This window comes from Ascaphus truei, chromosome 5, assembly GCF_040206685.1.
Source record: "Ascaphus truei isolate aAscTru1 chromosome 5, aAscTru1.hap1, whole genome shotgun sequence".
In the NCBI taxonomy this organism is placed as follows: domain Eukaryota; kingdom Metazoa; phylum Chordata; class Amphibia; order Anura; family Ascaphidae; genus Ascaphus; species Ascaphus truei.
This window is the reverse complement of record NC_134487.1, coordinates 120,526,196-120,551,815: the sequence shown is the minus strand read 5'-3', so window position 1 is coordinate 120,551,815 and position 25,620 is coordinate 120,526,196. Positions and strand designations below refer to the sequence as shown.

Sequence of the window (25,620 nt, the reverse complement as noted above, 5' to 3'; positions counted from 1 at the left end):
CCCCTGACATAGTTAAACAATTAAACACACGGCAGGGTTAGAAAATGAGAAGCTCCATAAATCTGTTCTTGGTACAGTTATCAACTTTGCATAGAAAACTTATTTTGGATCAAAGTTTTTGCTTGTTGAAATAAATTTGGACTGCAATCATAAAGTTTTTTCCCCTTAAAATACTTGTTTCTTAGCTAAATGTCTCCCTCTATTGGTTATATATATTTTTTTGTATTATTACATTAGTATTGTTGTAAAACAGAAAACAGGACAAATGTGTAGTTCAACATTAACAACGAAACTGGATAACGTAAAGTCTAAATTGTACTTAATATGTACAGTATATACATGATGCTCAAGTGTTAAACATAGAGATTAATTATTGTCTATCTTCGAAACTATAATTCTTGAAACTGTATCAACACTACAGTATATAACTCTGTCTGATAATTTTGTCCGTGTTAAGAAAGATAAGAAGCCACAGTTTAGGCAAAACTAAAAAGATTCTCAAAAAGTTTTTTTATTCAAATACATTTTTTCTCTTTCTTTAAATGTTCAATCTGAAGCTTTAGAGTTGAAAATGTACATGTTGCAAAATGAAGCAATACCTACCGTTGTATGACTAAATACTTCTCTGGCTAAAGTCTCTTTTATTAAGCCACAGCAATGCAAGGCAGGCCCCTCTGGCAGTAAATGGGTTATAAATAGAGGGCCTCATTTAGTAAACTGCGATATTTTGGCACTGGCAAAAAATGTCGGGCCTCTTCCCCCCACCAAAATGTTAACCTTTGATTTCCTTAAATAAAAAGATAATCAGGAACATTTTTGAGGGAAAAGGCTGCAAAGAAATTTGCGAAAAAACTGCAAAAAATGTAAAGTGCCGAAGGGCGAAGATATCTTAATCGTTTGTGCTATTTTCTATCTTCAGATTTGATGCCAGGTATATATTGATGTTTAATATGTACCTGGCAGAATGAATAAAGAGACTTTATATTTATATATATATTTATAATATATATATATTGCATATATACTACCCAATGTTTCTTTTTCTTTTTCCCTGTTTGTCATCAGGTCAATGTGTATGTGTGTGTATGTATGTATGTATATATATATATATTATGTGTGCAATATATATATATATATATATATATATATATATATATATATATATATATATATATATATATATATATATATATTACACACATAATATATAAATATACACACACATACACATTGACCTGATGACAAATAGGGAACAAAGAAAAACAAACATATGGGTAGTATATATGCAATATATATATTATAGTTTGATATACATAAAGGGGTAATTAACATGTTGTTGACCTAGCCTTTTCTAATATTTTTTCAACTTTATTACAATATTAACACCATAGTACCCAAATGGATAGCTAGTTATGGGAAATCCATGGTTAGCTGGCCCCTACATGCTACAAAGGGTAACATATACATACCACTAGACTTCTCCACCCTTGCATACCAAGGATACTAGTAAGGCATTGGCAATTCCTTACTAAACCCTATGGAAAACAAGAAGTTAACATCAATATTCTCTCCTTCCCTCCCTACTCCTTATGGGGCTTTAGTTCAACCCTCCGGGGAAACTATCTAATTTCTTTTAGCCCTCTACCCTACTTCCACCAGAGCACATCTAAGAACCCCCTCTATAAGAAAGACTTACAGCCCTATTAGCCAAAACTATCTAATAGGCTATTGTACAAATACAAATTAAATATAGCAATAAAAAATAAACATATCATACAAAAACATTTTTAAAAAATCACAAGAATATACAAGGAATTCATTGGGATGAAGTTGTTGCAGGAAAAAATATGGAAGGTAAATGGGCAATTGGTGGATTATTGTTGGAGAAGTACACCTAGGGTAATACATTTAAAATAAACCAATCCAACACCAATGTGGCTAAATAAACTGGTAGGAGGAGAAAGGGAAAGGAAGAGGCAAACATTTCGATTGTTGAAGTTGGAAGGGACAGATATATAATTTCAGAATTATAAGTCATGTACCAAAAGTTGCAAAAGGGCAATCAGTGTGTGAGATGGGCAGGCAAATTATTGGTGATAAGATTTTGGGGATTCTTTGCCTCTGTGTATAGTACATCAGAGTCAATTGCAAAAAGGAAGCCACAACGTCAACATTGACTAACATTTGGCTAACACAGGAAGAAGTACAAAGGTAATAATAATTAAACAAAGGTGACTTAAAGCACCCGGCCCTAGTTGCATTCCCCCAACGTTTCTTAATGGGTTCTGTCCAGTAATAGCCAGACCATTAATGTAATATTGAGCAATTTCCACAGGCTCAGTACCACAAGATTGGTTGAAAGCAGATGTGGTGCCTCTATTTAAAAGGGGAGCTACATCACAGCCAGGGAATTAGCTATGTAAGCCTGACATCAATAGTGGTGAAGCTACTTGAAGGTTTGTTAAGGGATAATAACATTAATAGTAATAGACAGCATGGATTTATGGGGGATGGGCCTTGCCAAACTAATATTTGTTTATTTGACGAGGTAATTAGGAATTTAGACCACACCAATGCAGTTGATGTTGTCTATGAAATTTTGGAAAGGCTTTTGATACGGTGCCACACAAGAGGTTGGCATACAGAGCAAATTATCCATCTTTGCTGACAACAAAATTATTATTAAGGTACTGTAGTAAAACCAGAACAGAATGTAATTTCTCTGCAGAAGAACATGGATAAACTGGGATCTTGGATAGTTAAATGGCAGATAGTTGTAAGGTAATGTATAAGGGTAGCAAGAATATTCCTACTATCTATAAACTAAATGGGAAAGAATTAGGCTAATCCTTGATGTGGAAGAATTTAGGAGTGCTTGTAGACGGAAGGCTTGGAAATAGTGCTTAATCCCAGGCAGTAGCTTCAAAGGTTAATATGATATTACCATGCATATAACAGGGTATGGATAAAAGGGAAGACAGCATCATGTTGCTACTATATAAATCCTTAGTAAGACCAAAAATACCTTGAAAACAGGAGTACAGTTTTTTACACAGCTTCGCAAAAAAGACATGACGTGGCCATCGCTCGGCCGCCGTGCCAAAAGTCAAATTTCTTGACTTTCCAAAATGTGGTTGCGCCATCACGCTTTCTGCATGCACGAGCACGGACTGACTGGGGCCAGTCATATAGAGGGCCGTCTTTTGTTCGCACATGCACGCCATCGCACACGTGGTGCTGATCATTGGGAGCGAGGCCTTACGGTGGTTAGTGTCTATTGAAGCAGGGGGTCCTTCGAGCTGAAATTAATGAGGTCCCGCTTCGGTGACCCCCAGCTCCAAACCTGTAATAATTGTTTTGTTTTTTTAAAGTTAGCCCGTATTGCTGCTTTAAATTGATTTCACCAGCAGCAAAGAAAAGGTTCCTTTACAGTAAGGGCAGTAGAATGTATTACAATGACAAACACAATAGATATCTTTTACGAAAAGGTTAGACATTGTGTTAGAAAGGAGAGGTATACAGGCATATGCCAAATAAATTAACATAGGGAGGATGTTGAAATCTGCAATCGGGAATGATTTTTTTCTCTCCCTTATGAGACATAATTGTTGTGAGGGTGTCTCAGCTTCTGCACATACAACCAAATAATCCTGTGATTTTTATGTGATTATTTGTACAATATTAGGCACAGAAATGTACAAGTATATGTAAAAACACTGTCATTATAATAAGGCTCTCGTAAACAGAATTTAAAAGTCAAATATAGCAGTACTTAAGTATTTAAGTTTCTAACTAGTCTTTGAGCCTTCAGTATTAGGCGATACTATTGCAACTGGACTAATATGGATACATGTATTTAACTATCCTTTAGGAGATGTATTGGACTTCATTATTTATAAACCTTTTTAACACCCCGCTGACAGGATGACATTAACATGGGTGTCTTTTAAATCGGTTTGAAAACTAGTAGAAAGGCTATACAAACTGATACAGGTGTTCATCCAAATATACATTTATTTTCATTGAGAAGAGTGTGGGTTGAGAAGACAAACTGGTCTTTGTACACACAGGAAGATACATTTCTGTCCTATAGGGTTCTCCTAGTTCTTTTGTCAACTAGAATTCAAGCAATGATGTTGTATATTCACACGTTTAAAGGAGAAGCAACATTCTGTAAACAGTGATGTTTTATAATGTACTAATTGTCCAGGTATGTATTGACATTATTTAGGGAGGCTTAAAATATTCATAATATCAGAAAGCAAAACTATTAAGAATACAGAAAGGAAAACATACGTGGGGAAAACTCCTGCATATTGCTATGTATAATGTGACTAAATGAATGGATGCAGTAATTGCACTATTGTTGCCCGGGATAATGACTCATCTGGAAAATGAGGTAGAAAAACATTTCCAAATTTAAATATATTGGTAAGTTTACATGTCCGGATCAATCTCAGATCTAAATCATCATCTCTTCACATGCCATTTTTGCATTGAACATTAGTCGTGCATCTCAGGACACAATACCGCATAGGTTGATGTCACCAGTAGAGCAATATATCTGTTTAAAATGGTAGGAAGGGAGTTGCCGCAATGAGGATTGATTCTTTTCTGGTTAACATCTTTTGCGTTAGATGACATGCTCAAAAGCCCTTATAATAATAAATGGCTCGGATGGCCAATCTTCAATTGCAGTTTTTGGCTGATTACAGCTTCAGAGCTTATTGAATAAGTGATATTATTATCGTTTATTTGTTAAGCGCCAACATATTCCACAACGCGGTAATGATATCTCATAAGACACCTTCCAGTCCATTGAAGTGAAGGGCACATAAGGGGTCTTACAGTGCTGGAAGGCGTCTTATAGCAGAAAGCAGTTAATGATAAAAAAAAATCACTTACCTCTCCATATTGTGTTCCTCCAATCCCTACAGAGGCCAGGACCCCCATGAAACTAATTCATGAAAATAATCCAATCGGCAGTTGCCATATATTAAAAAGTGCATAAAAGTTTGTTTAATTAACTTTTATCTGCCATTCTAGGTGTTCACTTTGTCACAAGTCATACCCAGATATGGGCAAAACTGTCAAAATTCGTTATTGCGGAATTTCCCGAGCTTTCCATTCAAAATCTGTCGACGGGTTTTTCCATTTTCAATCCATGTGGCTATGGCTAGTAGGATTAATGGGCAGTACTGTAGAGGGGAGGGGGATTAGGTTTTTGGGGGGCTGGTGATAGAAGAAGTTTGTTATGGAGGTAGGTTACCTGGGAGGGAGGTTAGGCCACCCGGGGGGGGGGGGGGGAGGGTGCAGGTGTTAGGAGTGGTCAGTTAACCACTTTTATGTCATAACGGTTGTTCAATGGGTAGTAAGGTAATTAGGGTGTTTGTATTAACCCCTTGGTTGGCTAGCTTAGTGACAATGAAGACATACATAAAGCCACTATGGCTTCTACAGGGTTAATAATTGCATTTTTTTTATAGGTAGAATATCATTAGGATATGGATAACATGGGCCAGCAGTACTGGCAGCTAGCACCGGTCTGTCTTAGCCCAGCATTAGCTGGCTACCACTGCGTTAAACATATTTGAATGAGGGCCCTAATGACCGTTGTTTTGCATATGTAACCCATCCAATTTACCTCAGACTAACACCTACTGCTGAGGCGGGGGTTTGAGTCTTCCTTCTACATACCCTACCCCACACGTGGCAATTGGTCAGACAAATGAAGGCATACTACAGTAATGTTTATATCACAAAGGTATAAGGGTCTGTGCAAAAGTGCTGGAACACTGTTGGAGCTCTGAATTGGTATGTTTACGTAGCAGGCCTGTACTTTGCAAATTTGGTTGCTCAACCTCCTTGAGCTTAAATTCGGTTTGTTTCTAGCTGTACTTCGCAAATGCTTGGGTACCCTTTACTTGGCTTTCATTGAGGCTGCCCTCTAACGGTGAACTTGCTTTCTGCTGCTGTCCAATGAATGCTCCACTAGGCTCTACTCCCTTTATCAGCAGTCTGCTAACTCAGGCGGATCACTAGCTGGGTTCCTGGCCACCACTGGTCAGCCTTAAAATCCCTCAGAGTATGGCAGCTCTGCCCTGCGTGCCCTGCAAGGGACTTTTGCTGGTCTCCTCATTTAGACCCGCCTCTCCAATCTTCCGATCTTATTTGCTGAAGCCCTGTCCATCACAAGTCACATCCTCCTGCACTGGAAGTGGCTCCCTGATGCAGCACAGTATGCTTGGAGTTGTATTGTATTGTATTGTATTGTATGTCTTTATTTATATAGCGCCATTAATGTACATAGCGCTTCACAGTAGTAATACATGGGGTAATCAAATAAATAACAGATAATATAAATAACAGATCATGGGAATAAGTGCTTTAGACATAAAAGTAACATTTCGGAAGAGGAGTCCCTGCCCCGAGGAGCTTACAGTCTAATTGGTAGGTAGAACGTACAGAGACAGTAGGAGGGAGTTCTGGTAAGTGCGTCTGCAGGGGGCCAAGCTTTATGTATCATGTGTTCAGAATATCCACAGTGCTATTCATATGCTTCTTTAAGCAAGTGTGTCTTAAAGGTGGGTCTTAAAGGTGGATAGATTGGTTGTAGTTTCCTATTACGGACAGGGGCAGTATATGTGTGTCAGTTGCATACATCTTACCAGGGGTTACACATAGAATTAGCTTTGAGATTCGCCGTTAAGCTCAGGGAAACTAGCATCATAACAGACTGTTAGGAGCCCTGACTTAATGGAGTACTGTGGATTTGCCCCTTAATTTTTGCAGCAGTCGAGTCCAAAATGATGCAGCTGGTGAAAAACATTTTAATCCATCTATGTACATCAAACTTAAGAGTCAACCACAGAAAGACATGTATAATTAGTTATTCGATTACACTTTTGCTTCTTCTCTGAGACCTTTTTGCATTTAACTATATCCATGTGTTTGTTTAGAAGTGAACATGTTTTTAGCATGTTTATTCAAGGCTGGTGCAATTATTATACTTACAGTATAATTTAATTGTACAATGTATTTTAGGTATAATAAATATACAGTATAAGCTATGTAAACGTAACTTTGGACTGTAGGGGAGAATTGTTGCAGTGGGCAGAGTTCATCATATTAATTGTAAAATTAATTGGCGTTCAGCAGCATGAAATGCTGCTTGAGTTGCAAATTAACACGAGTCTAAAGCAGAAATCACAAGAGATAGAGGAGAGAGGGCAAGAATACCTTAATGATACTCAAATAAGTTTGATAACATAGTAAGTTAAGTTGAATAAATTGTTGCTTCTTGGAAACATAAAACTAGAGATATGTAATACGTAAATTATTCTAGACTTCCGCTGCTTATGAACATTTTGTGATCAACATTCACAAAAATTCGCCAAACTGGAGGAACTAATTATTGCCTGGAAATGTTGGTGAAAAAAGTTCCCCTTTACCTCAATTTTCCGTGAAAAATTATCTTACTGTGAATACCATAAATGCAGCATAGGCAGAAATACATCACTATCGGAATTCACTTTAATAGTGATACTGGTTGTGTCTGTGGATGGGAATTGGTACTCGGGGAGTCTACTGACCTACAGAAAAATGATTGAAGGCAAATAGTGCTTGCAATTGCCATGTTGACCATAAATGATCTCTAGTTTGACTATCTACCTGACATAATCTAATCAATAAAATCGAGATAAGAATGTGCATTGTGTCGAGCATAAGTGGTGATTATAAAGTTCTGCCTCAGCAATCAGTATGGGGCTGATGATGATTACTGACTGACTTTGCACAATGACATTGAGGAGGATCCTGAACAATAGACCTCAACTCCTCTGTGTGTACAGATGCAACTGTCGGTTCTGAGCCAATGTTTGAGGAAAATCCCTGAGCATCTCGCAAACACTCAGATAGTCCACAGCAGGCTGCAATGGACCATCCGATTAACACAGCGGGGTCCCTCCATTTTAATGGGATTCACCCTGTGTGAATCCTACCTGGCTGCACCTGTATAAAATAGATGCACAGTAAGAGAGAGACTGAATCAGTCACTCTACCTGTGCGCCTCTAACGGGCGATCGTGAGGCTTTTCCTTTTTTTTAAATAACATATTATTGTAGCAGGGGGTCTCCGGAGCTGAATCACATTGATTTGAGGTCCGGGAACCCCCTGCTTCCTGATATACAGGCCCCGTCATAGGGTGCCGGTATCCCAGCGGCCACGTGATCGGGAGATTTAAACAAAGCAGAGGGATACTGGCACCCCACATTACAGGGCCTGTAACTCGGGGAAGCATGGGGTCCCCTGGGCTGAAATGAATGCGGTTCAGCTCCGGAGACCGGCTGCCACAATAATATGTTATCAAAATAAAATAAAAGCCCCGCAATCGCCTGTTAGAGGCGCGCAGGTAGAGTGACTGATCCAGTCTATCTCTTAGTGCACGTCTCTTACAGACAGGTGAAGCCCCATTGGATTCACACAGCGTGAGTCCCATTAAAATGCAAGGACCACAGCATTTTCACAGCTACAGATAGGATGCCATGCAGGGCCCGCGAGGTAAGGGGCTCAGAACCGACAGTTGCATGTGTACATGGCACCCTCAGCACAACATATTACAGTGCCTGCAAACAGGAATGACTGCTGAACTGGCTCTAGCACCTATATATGCTCATAGTCACATAACGTTTAGCAAAAATCACACACTTTCGCGGCAAACTGATTAACATGTGTAAAGACAAATAATAGCTAAAACTTTGGCAAAAATGTGAATTTCTTTAAAAAGCTGCAAAAATGTTAAGTCAAGCGAACTGCCAAATATTCATCCTTTCCCACATGAGACCACAAGAAGAAACCTAGAAAATAGACAAGCCAGCAACAGATATTTTCAGGGGAATAATAATGTGTGCAATGGTATAGAACTATTCTGACAATCAATTAACTTGCACAGAACATGAAAAAGAAGGGAAAGGCTGCAAATCGAATGGCAAGAGGTCAGAGGAGGATAAATACCACGAATGGTTAGATTGTCCCATTGAGGAGATTGTACTAGACAACTTGGAAGAAGAGGACAAAATTAGAGAAGAGTGGAACTAGAAGTCCTTAGACAAGGTATAACAAGCAAGTCATGGTGATCAACGATTCAATGAGAGCTTGACAAGGCTATCACCGGCGTTGATCGAGAGGAAAGTAGTGTGTATTGTTTTTCTTGAACCAAAATATCTGATGTGATCTTGAAGGAAGGTTAAAAGAAATTACACATGGAAACTAACAATACACCTAAAATCTCATTGAACAAAGGTTATGCTGAAAGAGTGGCTCAGTGAGTAAAGGCAATGACTATGATAACAAGGACACTGAGTTTGAAGTAGGGGAACCTGGTACACATCCCGGTGTCAGCTCCTTGTGACTTTGGGCAAGTCACTTAAAAAAAATTGATTTTAAGCTCATCTGGGCAGGGAATGTGTCTGTAAAAATCAGCGCACAATATTGAGTCCCATTGGGAGAAAAGTTTTATATGAAACAAAGTTATTATTATTATTATTACTATGTAAAGAAAAAGGAAATCAAAAGGCCAGATTATATTCAGTTGTTTTCTCCAAGTTCCCAGAGAGACAACAAAAATTGGGATTTACAGTCAGTATGGATATTTTACCACAAGATAGAATGTTATTCATAGAGATCCATCTAAATTCTGAGATAAAGGTTATGTGTCTGGAAACGTAGGCTTCAAACAGGAAATATAGCAGAGGACACAATTTAAATGGACTAAAAAACATCTCAATTTCAGTACAAAATGCTGTTACAATTAGGAAAATGTAGAAAAGTGATGCAAATCTGAGAATTCAATGGGATATTTTTACAATTTTAAGGAGATCCAGTAAACAAAATTAAACTTTTAAGAACATATGAGCTGATTATTTGCTCATAAAGATTGAAAGCTATAAATCAATTGTTCCTGCAAAGGTATTATGAAATGTAAGGTTGGAATGTGGTTTTGTTTCATTGTTATACTGTACATACAGGTTGCGTGGAGAAGAGGGAGTTAGAACATTAGGAATAAAACCAATGCATTGTCATATGATGAAACCACAGTTAGGTAATTACATGGTGGTTCTGCATCTTACATTTGATTTTTCCCTCATGCAGCTTACTGAATGGAAGAGTGTATATGATTCATCCCACCCTAATGAAATGGAATTACCAGACCCATGGGATGATATGCTCACCAGTTTTCAGAAACTCTTGGTTCTACGCTGCATAAGACCTGACAAGGTACTGCATACAGTATAGTACTATCACCACATATTTGTTTTGTTTGAAGCATATCTCTTGTCATGTATTTCTTTCCATTGGAATGCTGGATGTGATATGGTTACTGTATCAGTACTTTTTTTTCAGCCAGTCCTAGGAAATGTCTGTAGAATCAAACTTTTCACAAAAATAATATTTTGGGAATGCATAGAGTACTTCAGCGGTAGCTGCAAGAATTACATAGGGTGAGCTATGTGGGCAAGAATTCAAATGTGAAAACCTGAAAAAATAGATTTTTATATAGGACTACTAAGTGTTATCATTTGAAAGCATATCTTGGTCTGTTACATCTTGGTCAGTTATACATTTGCTGCACATAACCTTTTTTTTATCTAGCAGAGCAAACAATATATTGCGTAATGTATGAAAAGCACTGTTTATCCATTTCTTAAACAGAAAAGAACGTGATAAAATATGGTGTGCAAGCTACATAAATCTAACTGAAATGAACCTTTGAGAGGATATAGCAACAGGCTATCTTCAAATCATGCCAGCTCTTTCTGCTGGTGAAGACTGACACTTAGAAGCTGTGGTTGCTTTTATTGTACTTTCCAAAAACCATTACAGCAGGGAAGAAACAGCAGCTGTTGATTCCCAAGATGTTATAGCAACTCTGCAGTAACTGTCCATTGTAGCCAGATTTTTCTGTGGGAGACAGTTGCGAGAAGCAAATAATTAGGTCAAATCTATTAAATGAGAGCAGAACTTCAACTAATGTGAAAAGAGCTCAGACTGTATGCTTATGCTGTGTCCGATATCTGACAAATATCAAAAATAACTATATAGGAAATGTATAGAGATGCAGAAATGCAGAAATGAAAGGACACATTTCACCCCCCCCCCCCCCCCCCACCACCACCCCTAGGAGGATTAAAGAGAATTTTAATATGTGATTGGAATTACTTCTATGTAAGTTTGTACGTAAAAGATAACTATGATAAATATGTTGTTGGTCACTGAAGGAAATTATTTGTGTTTGCCCAACTGAGGGAACAGGACAGGGAAAAACATGGCTGGTGCTAGGAATATTACAATGTCTTATACAAACAGGGAGAAAGATTGCAACTAGGGTTATTACACAAATAACTAACATCAGCAGTATGTACGGTATCATACCTATATTTATGCAGCACCTTAAGATCCCAATAACACAATTAAAGTGATATTTTGAATTAGATGTGAACAGTGCCTGAATTATAACAACATATTGCCATACATATACAGATGTTATAGAATTTCTATAACATTAAATACGAATTAATAATATGAATGGCATTTGATGCCATGTATGCTACCCTGTTTCTCAACTTTTTGAATGGGGGCACCTTTATATCCAAACCTGAAATTATATCTCAGCACACCTATACTACATGAAATGAGGGGAGTGGGGTAAGGTGGGGATGGGGGATGGGGAGGGGTTGGGGTGATTGTAAACAATTATATACATTCATTTTATCTATATTTGGCACCTTTCCCCACTCCCCTCATTCCATGGAGTAGAGGTGTGCTGAGATATAATTTTAGGTTTGGATAGAAAGGAGTCCCTTAACTAGGGACCTACTGTGAGGGTAACAATAATGTTGGCTTCTTTATTAAATAAATAATTGTTTGTATGTATTAATCAAGGTCATTCCGGCAGTCCAGCAATTTGTCATTGATAAAATGGGCTCCGTCTACATAGAGCCTCCAACATTTGACTTGCATCGTAGCTACATGGATTCAACTTCTAGCACACCACTGATATTTGTGCTTTCCCCTGGAGCTGACCCCTTAGAATTGCTGATAAAATTTGGTATGGAACAAGGTATGTATCCTCCAACTTTAAAGATGAAGTTCTGTTGTACAGTACATGGCATGCAGTACCGTTGCTGACTGTTTTACAATACATGTGACTTTACTACATGGCACGTATTGTAATTTATTTCAAGCTATGTTGCTGTTCAGCATACAGATGCAGCGGCCGTTTTCAAACAAATCACAGAGCCGGTTTCGTGCGCGCTGCTGTATTCCACGCGGCATTAACGCGGCCAATCACACCAGGCACCCGTGTTTATTGCGGTTGCTTTGTTTGAATTTCATGGATTCTGTTTCTTTATTTGCAATGAAATGAATGAATTGTAATGTGTACAGCACTGTGCTACTGTGCTACTGTGCCAATTTCAGGTGTTTAAAAGCCAGAACACTAAAATGAAATTTTCTGCACTCAACTGCACTCGCGTCTTAAGGCGGGAAGGTTGGAAGAAATCATGCGCCATGACGTGGGTATTCCGAGGTATACAACGCGTGAAGTGTTCGAATAACGGCCGCTGCATCTGTATATCCAGATAATGCAAATTCTTCCGTAAGAGAATCAAAGTATCACCTACAGCATGATTGGCCAACTCCAGTCCTCAAGGGCCACCAACAGGTCAGGTTTCAGGGATATCCCTGCTTCAGCACAGGTGGCTCAAATCACTGGCTCAGTCAATGGCTGAGCCATCTGTTCAGAAGCAGGGATATCCCTGAAACCTGACCTGTTCGTGGCCTTTGAGGACTGGACTTGGCTAGCCCCGCTCTACAGACTTTTACGTATCAATAATGTTATAAAGTAAAACTAGTAAATCTATTATAAACAGACATTTTGATCTTCTTGCTGCAGTATGTTACCAAAGTATATAGTTATCGCTTAGCTTGAGGCAGAGTTTACAGAATAAGCTGCTACAGTATGTTTCTGGGTAAGGGCTGTTATATAGAGCATGCGGCCGTGCACGTGCCGCATGCGTTTCCTGTATATAGTGCCGGGAGCTGCAGGTAATGTATATATGCGTGAATGGTTGTGTATGTGTGTGTATGTGTGTGAGTATATGTGTGTGCATGGGTTGTGTGAGTGAAAGTAAGTCCTAGATAAGATTTTTTTAAAGAAAAAAAAAACTAATAAATATTTTTTTTTTACTTCTGCAATTATTGACACACGCACACACACACACACACACACACACACACACACACACACACACACACACACACACACACACACACACACACACACACACACACACACACACACACACACACACACATACACACATACATTTGAGCGCACGCAGCGGCGCGAAAAGATGAATTTCCTCATCTTTGCCGCTGTCTGTGGGCTCCCCTCTCCCTGCCGTGCGCGCGCGGCCCTTCTATAGAAAGGCTGACTAACGTCAGCCAACTATAGAACGGGCCTAATTTGTATGCCCATGCAAGAAATTGTAAAACTCATGTTTGGTAAAGGAGACCACCCTAGTACTCAGGAATGGATTCTGTTATTTATCAAAATCTGTAGAACAAATAAATCTGTAGAACAAATAATAAGGCTAAGGAATTGCCAATTTTAAAATACAGTAGGTGCAACATTTGCTTCAATGAGAATTTGCAGTAACATTAAATACATAATTTGATTATTTACTTACAGCTTCAGAAATACACAACAAAAAGATAACATGCCAAAAAAGCAATGCATAAGAAAATGAATATAGAACACAAGTGTTATACTGTATATGAATAAATGCATTTTGCCAGCAATGCACAATCGCTGTAATAAAAAATAATAAGGCTTTAGGTCATCTTTATAAAAGTAGTCGATTGCATAACTAAAGCAATACTATGGCAAACATAAAAACCCTTTTCTAGATATTTCAAAGGAAAAAATCCTTCTGCTTTCAGCGGTATATCTTTCCTTTAATAAATATGTTGCTGGCCTTTGCTCAAATTTTGCATCTGGGAGACTTTAATAAGTACACACTTTTGACTGTATTTAAAAATTTCATTATTTAACCAAAATAGATTATGCGATACGACAGTGTGTTCCTCTGCTTGTCCTTTAGGAAAATAACAGCATTAGGGAAATATCAATTAGGAACTTAATTAGATGTCTGCTTAAAAATAACACTAAATTACTTTACAATGCAAATGATTATTATTTTAATTGTTTTCACCTTGAAAGTCGGATGGGAGCATTACGGAGAGTCAACTCAAACATTCTGAACTCATTAAAAAAGAAAGAGCCACCCACATAGTTGTCAGTTTTACAGAATTAAGACTAAAATGAAAAACAGATTGATAGTCGATTACACATTTGTGTGATGGAAATTGTATTATTTCTGACAACCTGCCAAGATTCTGCTAGCTACTAAAGAAAGAGGATGAAAACAAGCCAAATAATTCAAATTCAATTTAGTCAGAGTAAAATACTATCATTTTATCATTTTAGATTTCCCAATTTGAACCTATTAAGCATTTTTTTTACAATGTGACTTGTGTCTTTTCTCAGCACATTCATGAACCTACCATGGTTTTGTATTAAGGAGAAGCAGCTATTGTATTGATTGAATGAATCAAACCATGTTTTAACAAAGCTTAATACTAATGGATTTTGTTGCCTATCTCTGCTCTTCACCTCTTGTGTCTTTTCGTGTTAAATGGTCACCAGTGCTATTCACTTTACTGACCTGATTAAAGCTTTGTAAAGTAGCAATATCGCTGGTAATCTTTGTGCAGACATGTACAATCTTTTGTTCACAGTAACACATAGATCTTTCCCTTTAAACAGGCAGGAATTTATTTCTGAACCACAATTTGCTTCTGTGTTTTTCTTGAGTTTGTCAAATGCAGTACAAATCAATTATTTGGATTACATTTTATCTGGCCTTTATCTGCCCAATTCTGATTTCTGTTGATACATTTCTGGTAATCTACCTACATTTTGTATTGGATTAGGAAGAATAAGATTTGCAGAAGGAGTCTGAGATAGCATTATTCTTTGTGAATAGTTGTTTTTATGAAACTTTTTAATTGGATGGACACTTCTTGATTCAATTGCACACATGCAGTGCAGCATGATGACTCCTAAATTGACTAATTAGTCGAGGAATCACATGAAACCCAACACATTGCAGGCCTACGGTATCCTACCTCTTCAAACACATTTTTAACCTTGTCTTCAACTGTTATATATGCTCATAATCCTATATGATCTCTAACTGTTCATGAAAATCTGTAAATTGAAAATATTACCACTGTTCATTTAATGTAGCCATGTATTATCCATGTACCCAGGACATACTTGAAAACAAGAGGTAACGCAATGTATTTCTTCCTGGTAAAATATTTTTAAAATAACAAAAAAATATTCCTTTATACAGGGGTGCGCAAACTTTCTGCGTTGGGCCCCCTGCCTGCTCAGCCCCAGTTCTCACCGCCCCCCCTTATCTAGGAACCAGCGTCAAATGACGCCATAGGGTCATGTGACATCACATCACATGACCCTGTGGCATCATTTTGCGCACCCCTGCCTTAATACAGCCTTGTGTTTTTGCATCTACAACCTCTGTATTTACAATAGAGCACATTTATGAAACATTACTTTGACTTTCAGAAATGAGTGGTACGAATCTTCAGACAATTTCTCTTGGTCAGGGTCAAGGACCTTTTGCTCGAAAAATGATTGAAAAGGTAAGGGGTGTAGTTCTGTTGTTATCTGAGAAAGAAATACCTTATTGAAATGGCACAGTCTTTGGGACAGGCAACCCCGGTTTGAATCCCGATGACAGCAACTTATACAAAAAATAATATTATTCATATGTACAATGTACACACACACACACACACATATCTCTCATATTCAGGGACTATTTAACACCTCTAGTCATAAATCACACACTACACAGGGGGGAAGGGATGAGCTCTAGTCACATTCCAAGATGCACTGTATTTGAGTAAACCCCTTGCCTGCTTTATTCAATGTAACACCGCCGGAAGAAGAGATCTGTGTATCTCAAAAGATCACACAAATAAAATCATTTCGTTAGCCACAGAACGGTATTGTCTATTCCTTTTTCATATATATATATATAGTTCTTCAACAAATTAGTATACAGAAAAGTTTAAATATGGAGAATGATTATAAAATGAAAAAGAGAGTATCAGGCACACAGGAATGGTGTAGAGAATGGTATCCTGCCTCCAATAATCTACAGTAGGTTCTATGTTGAGAGATGGTCCAGGACATCTAATCGCGGCCATTCTGCTGTGAGCAAGTTAGTGCTGGCATTTAGCCGCCACTCCCCTGACGCAGGGACATCTCTCCGACAGCCGTTTCGCCACCAAGGCAAGCCCTTAACTTCACCCCTTACCCTAAAAACCCCTAATCTTAACGCTAGCCCTTACCCTAAAAATCTTAACCCCTTATCCTAAAATCCCTCACCTTAATTCCCTATTCTAAAAACCTAACTCCTTACCCTAAATCCCTTATCCTTAACTCCCTAACTGCTAACACCCCTTAAATGAATGTACCTTATTGGCGAAACGGCTGGTGGCTGAGTGTCCAGCAGCGGAGCGGTTGCGATTAAGGGTCCCTCGGCGGCCAAATGCCGGCGGCGACTTGGTCGCAGCAAAACGGCCGTAACCAAGTGTCCGGTTATAGTTCAGAGAGTAGCAGACAAAATGTATTGCACTTGTTGCTTGTCCAACATTGTCTAAGTACAGTGTATTTGAATTTTGACATAGTGGCTATATAGGAAACAGTTATTGATAGAAAGTGAGCTGTTTAACATTATCATGTACAATATTGCTTGCGTCCAACTGAACTATGCATCTTCTTTGCTGTGTTCAGCAATGAACATTTATACCATGCTAACTTTAAATGGTGATTCTTGGTCATTACTACAGTATATGAAGATTATTATATTCACCAACTCTAATAATGTTTTCCCAATCTTCTGTTTCTCATAAATATTGTAGCAATAATTTGCACCAAAAGGCCAAGAATACATTATTTCTTCCCGATGACACTCATTTAATAGCAATAAAAATGCAAATACATCTATGATTTTTAAATCAGGAAAATTAACATTAACAGTTGAATGATTGATTAAAGGTCACAGAGACTGTATAACTTAATTTCCTGGATAATAATTGTGTTTGGTTTTCTCCAGATTGTTTAGGACTTCGTATTAATTTTATCTGTTGACAAGTGAATAATTAGAATTTTTAACATGTTTTTCCAATTCTGGTAATTTTATTCAGGCAGCAGAGGCTGGGACATGGGTGATACTCCAAAACTGCCACCTGGCCACTAGTTGGCTTGCAAATCTGGAACAAATCTGTGAAGAAGTCATTGCAGATGTGGGAAAGACAAAATCCGGGTTTCGCTTATGGCTGACCAGTTATCCTTCCCAAAACTTCCCTGTATCTGTGCTGCAGAATGGGATCAAAATGACTAATGAATCCCCAAAGGGATTGAGGGCAAACTTGATAAAATCATACCTCAGTGATCCAATATCCCATCCTCTTTTCTTTAATGGTTGCAATAAACCCCAGGTAAGAGTTTTAACTTCTCTCATTGCATTTATAAGACTTGTTGGGGTCCAAGATTCAATGCACAGAAAAGTGTTGGATGCAATGCATTTTCCTTGTGGCTGGGTCCCATGTGAGAAGCTTTGCCACCACGTTTCTTACACATAATGCAGATAGATAACCTGGAGATGTTTATGTCACCTTGAACATTGCCACAATTTGTGATACGAAAGAGACGGAGAACAATAGGCGCGGAATTCGGTGGATCCCATTATGATATCATGTCTCTTTACTCCTCCTTAAATATTTATATTCACACTCCTCAAATTGCAAGAGGATGCATGCAAAGCCGAATAGGCAAAAGAACCATGATATGTTGACACCAAGAGATTCAGGATGCAAATGCCTCATGTTTATGATAGGTACACAGAGAGCATTTATTCACTGCTTTCCCACGTTTACGTTACAAAACCTGAATATCTATCATTTTTATTACTGTTTTGTAGCCATCAAACACTTGCTTCAGTTTATTTTAGAGAAGCATTTGAGGGCAGTGCATCCTTGGACCAAAGTAACGTGTTCTATAGGGTAAATGTAGGTTATTGACACCATTTATTGTAGAAATCAAACAAGTATAAATGTTTTTAAATAATTTTTTTAATGTTTAATGTCTCCATAGTAAACAAAGGCTTTGGACTATTTTATCAGTAATTGACTTATTACTTTTGTGATACCACTGTTTGTAAACCGTTCTTAATGCAGTAGGATTGCTCATCCTGAGTGTTTCTTAAGAGTAATTTAATAACATTTAAATCAAATAGACCTGGTGAAAATAAAACACATTTTTACGCAATAAATCCTATTGTATAGTCCTGGTGCTCAATCCAAGATCCTGGCACCCAAAATGGGATGATGTATACACATAGGAAGAAACCAAATGACACGGAGGCACACAGGCAGCAAGTGTATTTATTGTACAGTAGCATCATCAAAGCAGGTATATCCATGTAACGTTTCAGGGCACTAAGCTCTTTCTTCAGACATATGCACCCATTTTGTCACTTATTTTTACACACAATGTAAACTAGTTAACATTTTAAAGTGTTAACATTTTCCATGGAAGCCGATTACATTGATTGATTATTATTTATTTGCCTGCTATGTGGAATTACCCCTTTTACGAGAGCATTTTCTTTAAAAGTCATACCTTGTTGAAAGATTAATGAAAATAAATAATGTACTGGAAGAAGGCATGATGGATGTGTAGCATAACTAGAAAAAAAAATCATTATTTTGTACCTATTCCTGTTAAGGATATGGATTCATTGTGTTCTTACCCTCATTTTATGATATGGATTGACAATTGTGTAACAAAGAACATGTATTGATTTATGTGTTCACATACACATAACAAAGCTACCAATAGTTATGATTTAAAGCTATAGCTACTCTAATTTATATTGGAAACTGGACAATGAATAATGAAATACTGACCTCTTTTATGTGTGGCCTTTTACAATTGGCAGAATCCATATTAAGCACAAGGAAAGAGAACACTAATTGTAAGGGAAATAATCCATTGTTTTATAGCGGTGTTATCAAACTGTCAATGTAAATGATGGTTCTAGAAATGGGGCATATTCTTCCAGACTGTAGTACTGAGAAATCTCTTGACATGTATGTCAACAAAAATTCCCTCACATCACTCAGATTGTTTCATCTCCGAGTTTATTTTGTTGCATGTCTTCTACCGTGTAACCTTGTCGTGGTTGAAAGATAGCTGAACTATTGCAAAGATATCCTGTTCAGTGTAATGACTTGTTCAATATGTCAGCCTTCTAGTTTCCTAAATGTGCAGCACAGCCTGGGTGACTTTTTGTCATTCAAACAAGTAAGGAAAGTATAAACATGTTATGAAGTTTATTATAGTATTGTTAATATTGCTAGAACTGAAATGTTAAATGTGTTGATTTTGGGAAGTGGGCAAAATTCACATCAATATTAAAAATAACTAGAATATTCTATGTTATACAGAACTGACATTGTAGGCTGTGCTGTATCCTTAAGATTTCATTGACAATCTAAAATCGTACTGATTGAAACTTAGGGAAATATACTGTAGTCAATTGCCAGATATCCCAATAAGCATATTTACATGAAGTACCAATGTACTTATAACCTACTGCCTTTCACCCATTTATCTAAATAAAATCTATACAATGTTATAAGGCCAATTTTACTTAAAAACCCACAAAACAAAGATAGTCTCAATAACTTTTGGTTCAAGCTATTTTGCCTTAATTTAATTTTTTTAGATTGTGCTTTGTTGAGTCAATAAGTGGGTACATAGAAGGAGTTAGTTAAGGAGTTCACATATCAAAATATGACATTTTGAATATTTAAAAATCTCCACCATGCCTGAAGAGTCGTGAAACGATATATGGCAAATATAAACAGATATATATCAAAGAGGTTTCTTACATTTGATAGAGAAACAAAATGTGGAGTCTGAAGGAATGTTTTTCCTCGTGTGACATAATTGGCAAATATTACAGTGAGGATCTTTGTTGGCCTTCCTATGGATAAATAAATATATATTTTCCTGTGTCACACCCTAGTACAACAGAAGTTTATGTACTGTATGGTTATTGATGCATAATCTTGCTTCTCTCCGCTAGACATTTTTTTTAAAGACCAGGAAATAAAACCGATACATATTTTGACAACTAATTGGTCCATGAACTAAAAAATATTATAAAATGAACAGAGATAGACGGCACTCAAATATTGGAGATAAATAGATAATTTTGCAGGGTGAACGGGGAGGACCCTAATTCCTCCAAATAAAAGTCAGGAAAAGGGGGGGGGCAGGTTCCCAGCACTCACTGACGGGAACCTCCATTCATCCCACGGGCAGTACAAAGGACTCGGGGCCATCCCTTAAGGTTGGAGGAAAGGAAATTTCACCAGAAACAAAGGAAAGGGTTCTTTACAGTAAGGGCAGTTAAAATGTGGAATTCATTACCCATGGAGACTGTGATGGCAGATACCATAGATTTGTTCAAAAAAAGGTTGGACATCTTTTTAGATGGGAAAGGTATACAGGGATATACCAAATAAGTATATATGGGAAGGATGTTGATCCAGGGATTAATCCGATTACCCCCCTTAATGGGTTTTTTTGTTTGCCTTCCTCTGGATCAATAAGTAAGTATAGATATAGGATAAAGTATCTGTTGTCTAAATTTAGCATAGGTTGAACTTGATGGACCTACGTCTTTTTTCAACCTCGTCTACTATGCAACTATGTAACTATGAGTGGAAATGAATGCAAAAGAGGCAATGCCAAAAAAATCAATTTAATAAATGAATAAATCAAAAGAAGCAATAAGTACAGAATTTGGAAATTGCTGTACACTTGAGCAGCACATAACAGTGAAGGAACTCTCTCTCTCACTACTTATTGCTTCTTTTGATTTATTCATTTATTAAATTGATTTTTTGGCAAGGCAAGTTGGAGGTTTTTACCACCTTCTGAGATCCAGTAACACAAAGGGCCTATATTCAATATTTTGTTGTGCGTCAACATTTCAGTGCTAAAGCTTCATAAAATATGCATTACATGAATAAAGACTTCCTACATAATATAAATTATTAATGTAGTGTAATGTTACTTACGTGTATACCAGCCATACTGTGAAAATAATACATTTTGTTAACCTTCATGCTAATCATTTTTGAGTTGACACATAGCAACTTTTTTCGATGTTAACACTATTAACAGTCTTTTTAAGGTGTATGCCATGTTGAATTTGGTGGACAATTTTTACACATTTTCTCCTTTTTTAGGGGAGGGGGGCATAGAAACCTTAATTTTTATTACATACAATCAACATCTGTACGCCTAGCCCAGTCCAAGTCTGGCACCAAAATGTATGATCAAACTATTTTGATGATGGTGCTGATTAAGACACTTCAGGTTCGTACACAGACACACACAAGCGCAATTTAAAATAACATTTTCCTGTGCCAATTTTGCGCTAAAAAAGCTGTTTATGATCCTTAGTATATAGGTAACCATAATATTTAACTTTCTCAACTTTTCATCTCCCATTCTGCTCTACCCAATCATACAGCCTTCTCACCGAACCCCATGCTTTACACTTCTCCAGTAACATCTGACTAAAATGTATTTTCCTTTAAACATAATATTTTTAGGCCTGGCTACTGGTCATTCAGATCTGCAGTCTTGCCACCCTTGAGCTTTGGCTTCATGGCTTCCTTATGGGAAGATTGTCTAATACAATTCAATACAATCTAATGGCCCCTAACCCCTTCATCAACTTAGCGGTTAATTACTGCTACAGTAATTAAGGGGTTAACCCACCCTCCACCGCTGACCACCCACCCTACTCGAGGACACCACCTCTGCTAACCATTGATTGGCACAGTGTTAAAGCATGCCCATATAATATGGGCATGCTTTAACACTATAGCAATAAATGGGAAAGCTACAAAAAAAAAACAGGCCCAAAATAAAACACAGCACAGAAAAAAAAACCCCATTAAAAAATGCCAAAAAAAAATTGATTGGCATGGTGGCACTCCCATGCCTTGTGGCATGAGCTGCCACCATGCCAGGCAATATACAGTACAAACTGGTTTACTAGAACCAATAGGATGATCCCCAATCCTATTGGTTCTAGTATTTGCTGGCTTCACTCCCTTTTGATGACATCACATCCCAAAAACAAGTCACATGGTTATCCCAGTCAATCAGATGGCGTGGGAACCATTTCTCACTGAAATGTGATGTCACAGGCCCTATAAAAGTATGTGCAGTCTCATTTGAAGGCACAGAGCTGATGAAGCAACATCTCCCTATTGGACTGACAGAAGAAGAACAGATAAAGATGAAGATAAAGAAGAACCACGAGTGGATTACAAGTACAGATGAAGATAAAGAAGACCCCAAAATGGATTAAAAATTACACATTGCCAGAAATATAAAAAGGCCAAAAAAAATTGATTGGAAAGGTGGCACACCCAGGGCATGAGCTGCCACTGTGCCACTCAATGGGCAGCCTGAAAAAAAATACATACATCAAATAAAATACATTTACATTGGAATACAAAAGTTACAGTATTCCAATACAAGTGCCAACCCCCTCCCACCCCCTCCCAAAAAAATACAACATTATAAAAACAAAATCCATTTTTCTTACTTTTTGATGTCTTCACCCACCGAATCCGACTCCAACAGCAAACACCAGCAGCAGCAGCAACTCCAGGTCCACGACGCAATGATCCTCAAGAGCCATGGTCCACAGGTAAAATCTTTAAGTCTTTTCTTTCTTTTCTTTATCAGTACTTTGTAATTCATTTTTGGGTCTTCTTTATCTTCATCTGTACTTATAATCCACTCGTGGTTCTTCTTTATCTTCATCTGTACTTCTTCTGTCAGTCCAATAGGGAGATGCTGCTCCATCAGCTCTGTGCCATCAATTGAGACTACACAGGCTTTTATAGGGCATGGGACATCACATTTGAGGGAGAAATGGTTCCCACGCCATCTGATTGGCTGGGATAACCATGTGACTTTTTTTTATGTGACGTCATCAAAAGTGAGTGAAGCCAGCCAATCAGAAAGGCTCAGCTTCCTTTCCCTTTAAGATGACATCACAGAAACCAGAATGTCTGGCATCACATATTTTATGCTGCTGATTTATGTTTTATTTTAAATGGGCAAATGCACTATTATCCATGTCTGGATAATAGTAAGTTTGCCCATTACTGTACTTTATGCATTGGGGGGAAGGGAGGGGTGGGTGTATTTATTTGAATGTACAGTATTGCATTGATACCGCAGGCCAGCAGAGACCCCAGAACACCCATGGAAACCACCAGAGGACACACGGGGACCACCTGGAGGCCTCCAGACAGTCACAGGAACCACCCAAGGACCTCCAGACACCCACAGGAACCACACGTGGGGACCACCTGGAGGCCAAAGGACACCCACTGGGAACATCTGAGGACCCCCGTAGAGCCCCGAGACACCCGCATGAACTACCGGGAGGCCCCCAGACACCCGTGGGAACCACCCGAGGACTCCCTGACACCCATGGGGACCACATGGAGGCCTCCAGACACCCACAGGAATGACCCGAGGACCCCCAGACACCCACGGGGACAACACGTGGGGACAAACTGGTGGCCCCAGGATACCAGCTGGGAACACATGAGAACCCCCGTGGGGCCCCCTGACACCTGTGGGAACCACCTGGAGGCCCCCGGGCACCCACAGGAATGACCCAAGGTCCCCCAGACACCCAGGGACCACCCGAGGACCACCTTAGCAGCTATCCACTAAGGTAATGATTTTTTTATTGGGGGGGGGTGTTTTATACTAGTGTGTGGGAGCAGGGGGTCTTCTAGGCTGAACAAATTTGATTTCAGCCTTGGGGACCCCCTACTTCCCGAGATACAGGCCCCGTTATGGGGAGCCGGTATCGCTCTGCTTTGTTTAGATCCCACGGTAACGTGACCCACAGGATTTTAACATGGGGATACCGGCACCCCATAATGAGGCCTGTATCTCGTGAAGTAGGGGGTCCCCGGACCTGATATCAATGCAGTTCATCTCCGGAGACCCCCTGCTACAATACTGTAGTGTTTAAAATTAAATAAAAAACCCGAAACCGCATGTTAGAGGCGAGCAGTTAGAGTGACTGATTCAGCCTATCTCTTATTGCATGTCTCTTACAGACCGGTAGACCCTGGTAGGAGTAACATAGCAGGGACCTCTGCTTGAAAGAATCTTGGGGAAATCTCGAAAACCAATTCGGTAAATGATCGGATAACGGCTGCTGCCTCTGTATGGCTTTATATTACAACCTGTTAATTTTCAAAAAGGAGTGCTTGACAAAACTGCATTGAACTTTAGACAAACTGTCTTGTTTTATTCCTTGTACTTTATACGAAAAATATGTATATCAGCTTGCAAATATGTATTAACAAATAAGGAATATTTTGTACATTACCTAAAGCAAAATTACATTTTACATTTTTTTAACTCGCAAACATTTACTTCACAACTTTGTAGCAAAATTAGAGTTTGTTACTTACAGTATTAACTACAGGATGTAGACAAAATAGGGAGGTATATTATGAATACCATTCATAATTACATTGGTTTTGCGTCTTATTTTTTCTGAGATGCTGCATGCTTATGATATTTATGTTGCCCGTTAGTCTCTTGAAGATATCAGAAGCACAATAAATCTACTTTTCACTTGATTCAGAATGTACTGTAGCATATGAACGATTCTGCTTCAACCCTTTCACTGCCAGAGGGGCCCGTCTAGCAGCCAAAGGGGTTTAAGAACTGAACTGTTCTTATAAAGCAGTAGTATTATATATTGTAAATTATATAGTATTTTAACATCATTCTTTTTGCTGGAAAAGGAAATAGTTACCTTATTTGTACCACAGATGGCAAGAGTTTACCTCCCCACCTTTATATCAATAAATGTGATTTCATTTGACAAGAGGGACTCTTGTCATTGTCAAACGACCATAGTCAATTCTTCCTGCAGCTGAACAAAACAGCAGGAACTGCATTAGAAGAATTAAGGCTCGGAAATGGAATGACTGGAGGAGATTACATTATGTCCAGAGTTAGACAAGATAACCTGCACATTTAGGGAGGTGTCTATCTACATTTAGCAAAAGAGGTAAAAAAATAATGGATTGATTTATCGGACAAATGAAATTCATTTTTAAGGAATTGCTTTTAAATTAGGATGCTGCGACATTGAAATGTTTAAAATATTGTCTATTAGAGATGTTGTCAAGAAATTAAGACTGCTTTTATTTAACGGCAAATATGTGGGGGATTGGTGTATGATACAGTTTGATATAAACAGTATGGCATATAAAGGAACATATGCCATACTGTACAAACATGTGCACACTGAGATAATATAG

At 38.2% G+C, this 25,620-nt stretch overlaps 1 protein-coding gene across 1 annotated transcript in view; it reads left to right on the top strand.

The window, feature by feature from the left end:
• The window catches only part of LOC142495286 (dynein axonemal heavy chain 3-like), a 1,152,169-nt gene that overhangs the window by 1,062,393 nt on the left and 64,156 nt on the right, over nt 1-25,620 (top strand). Inside the window, exons 66-69 of the mRNA XM_075600542.1 lie at nt 10,150-10,275; nt 11,941-12,118; nt 15,713-15,789; nt 17,362-17,655. Of these exons, the coding sequence (XP_075456657.1) occupies nt 10,150-10,275; nt 11,941-12,118; nt 15,713-15,789; nt 17,362-17,655 (675 nt within the window). The remainder of the gene's footprint in view (nt 1-10,149; nt 10,276-11,940; nt 12,119-15,712; nt 15,790-17,361; nt 17,656-25,620) is intronic.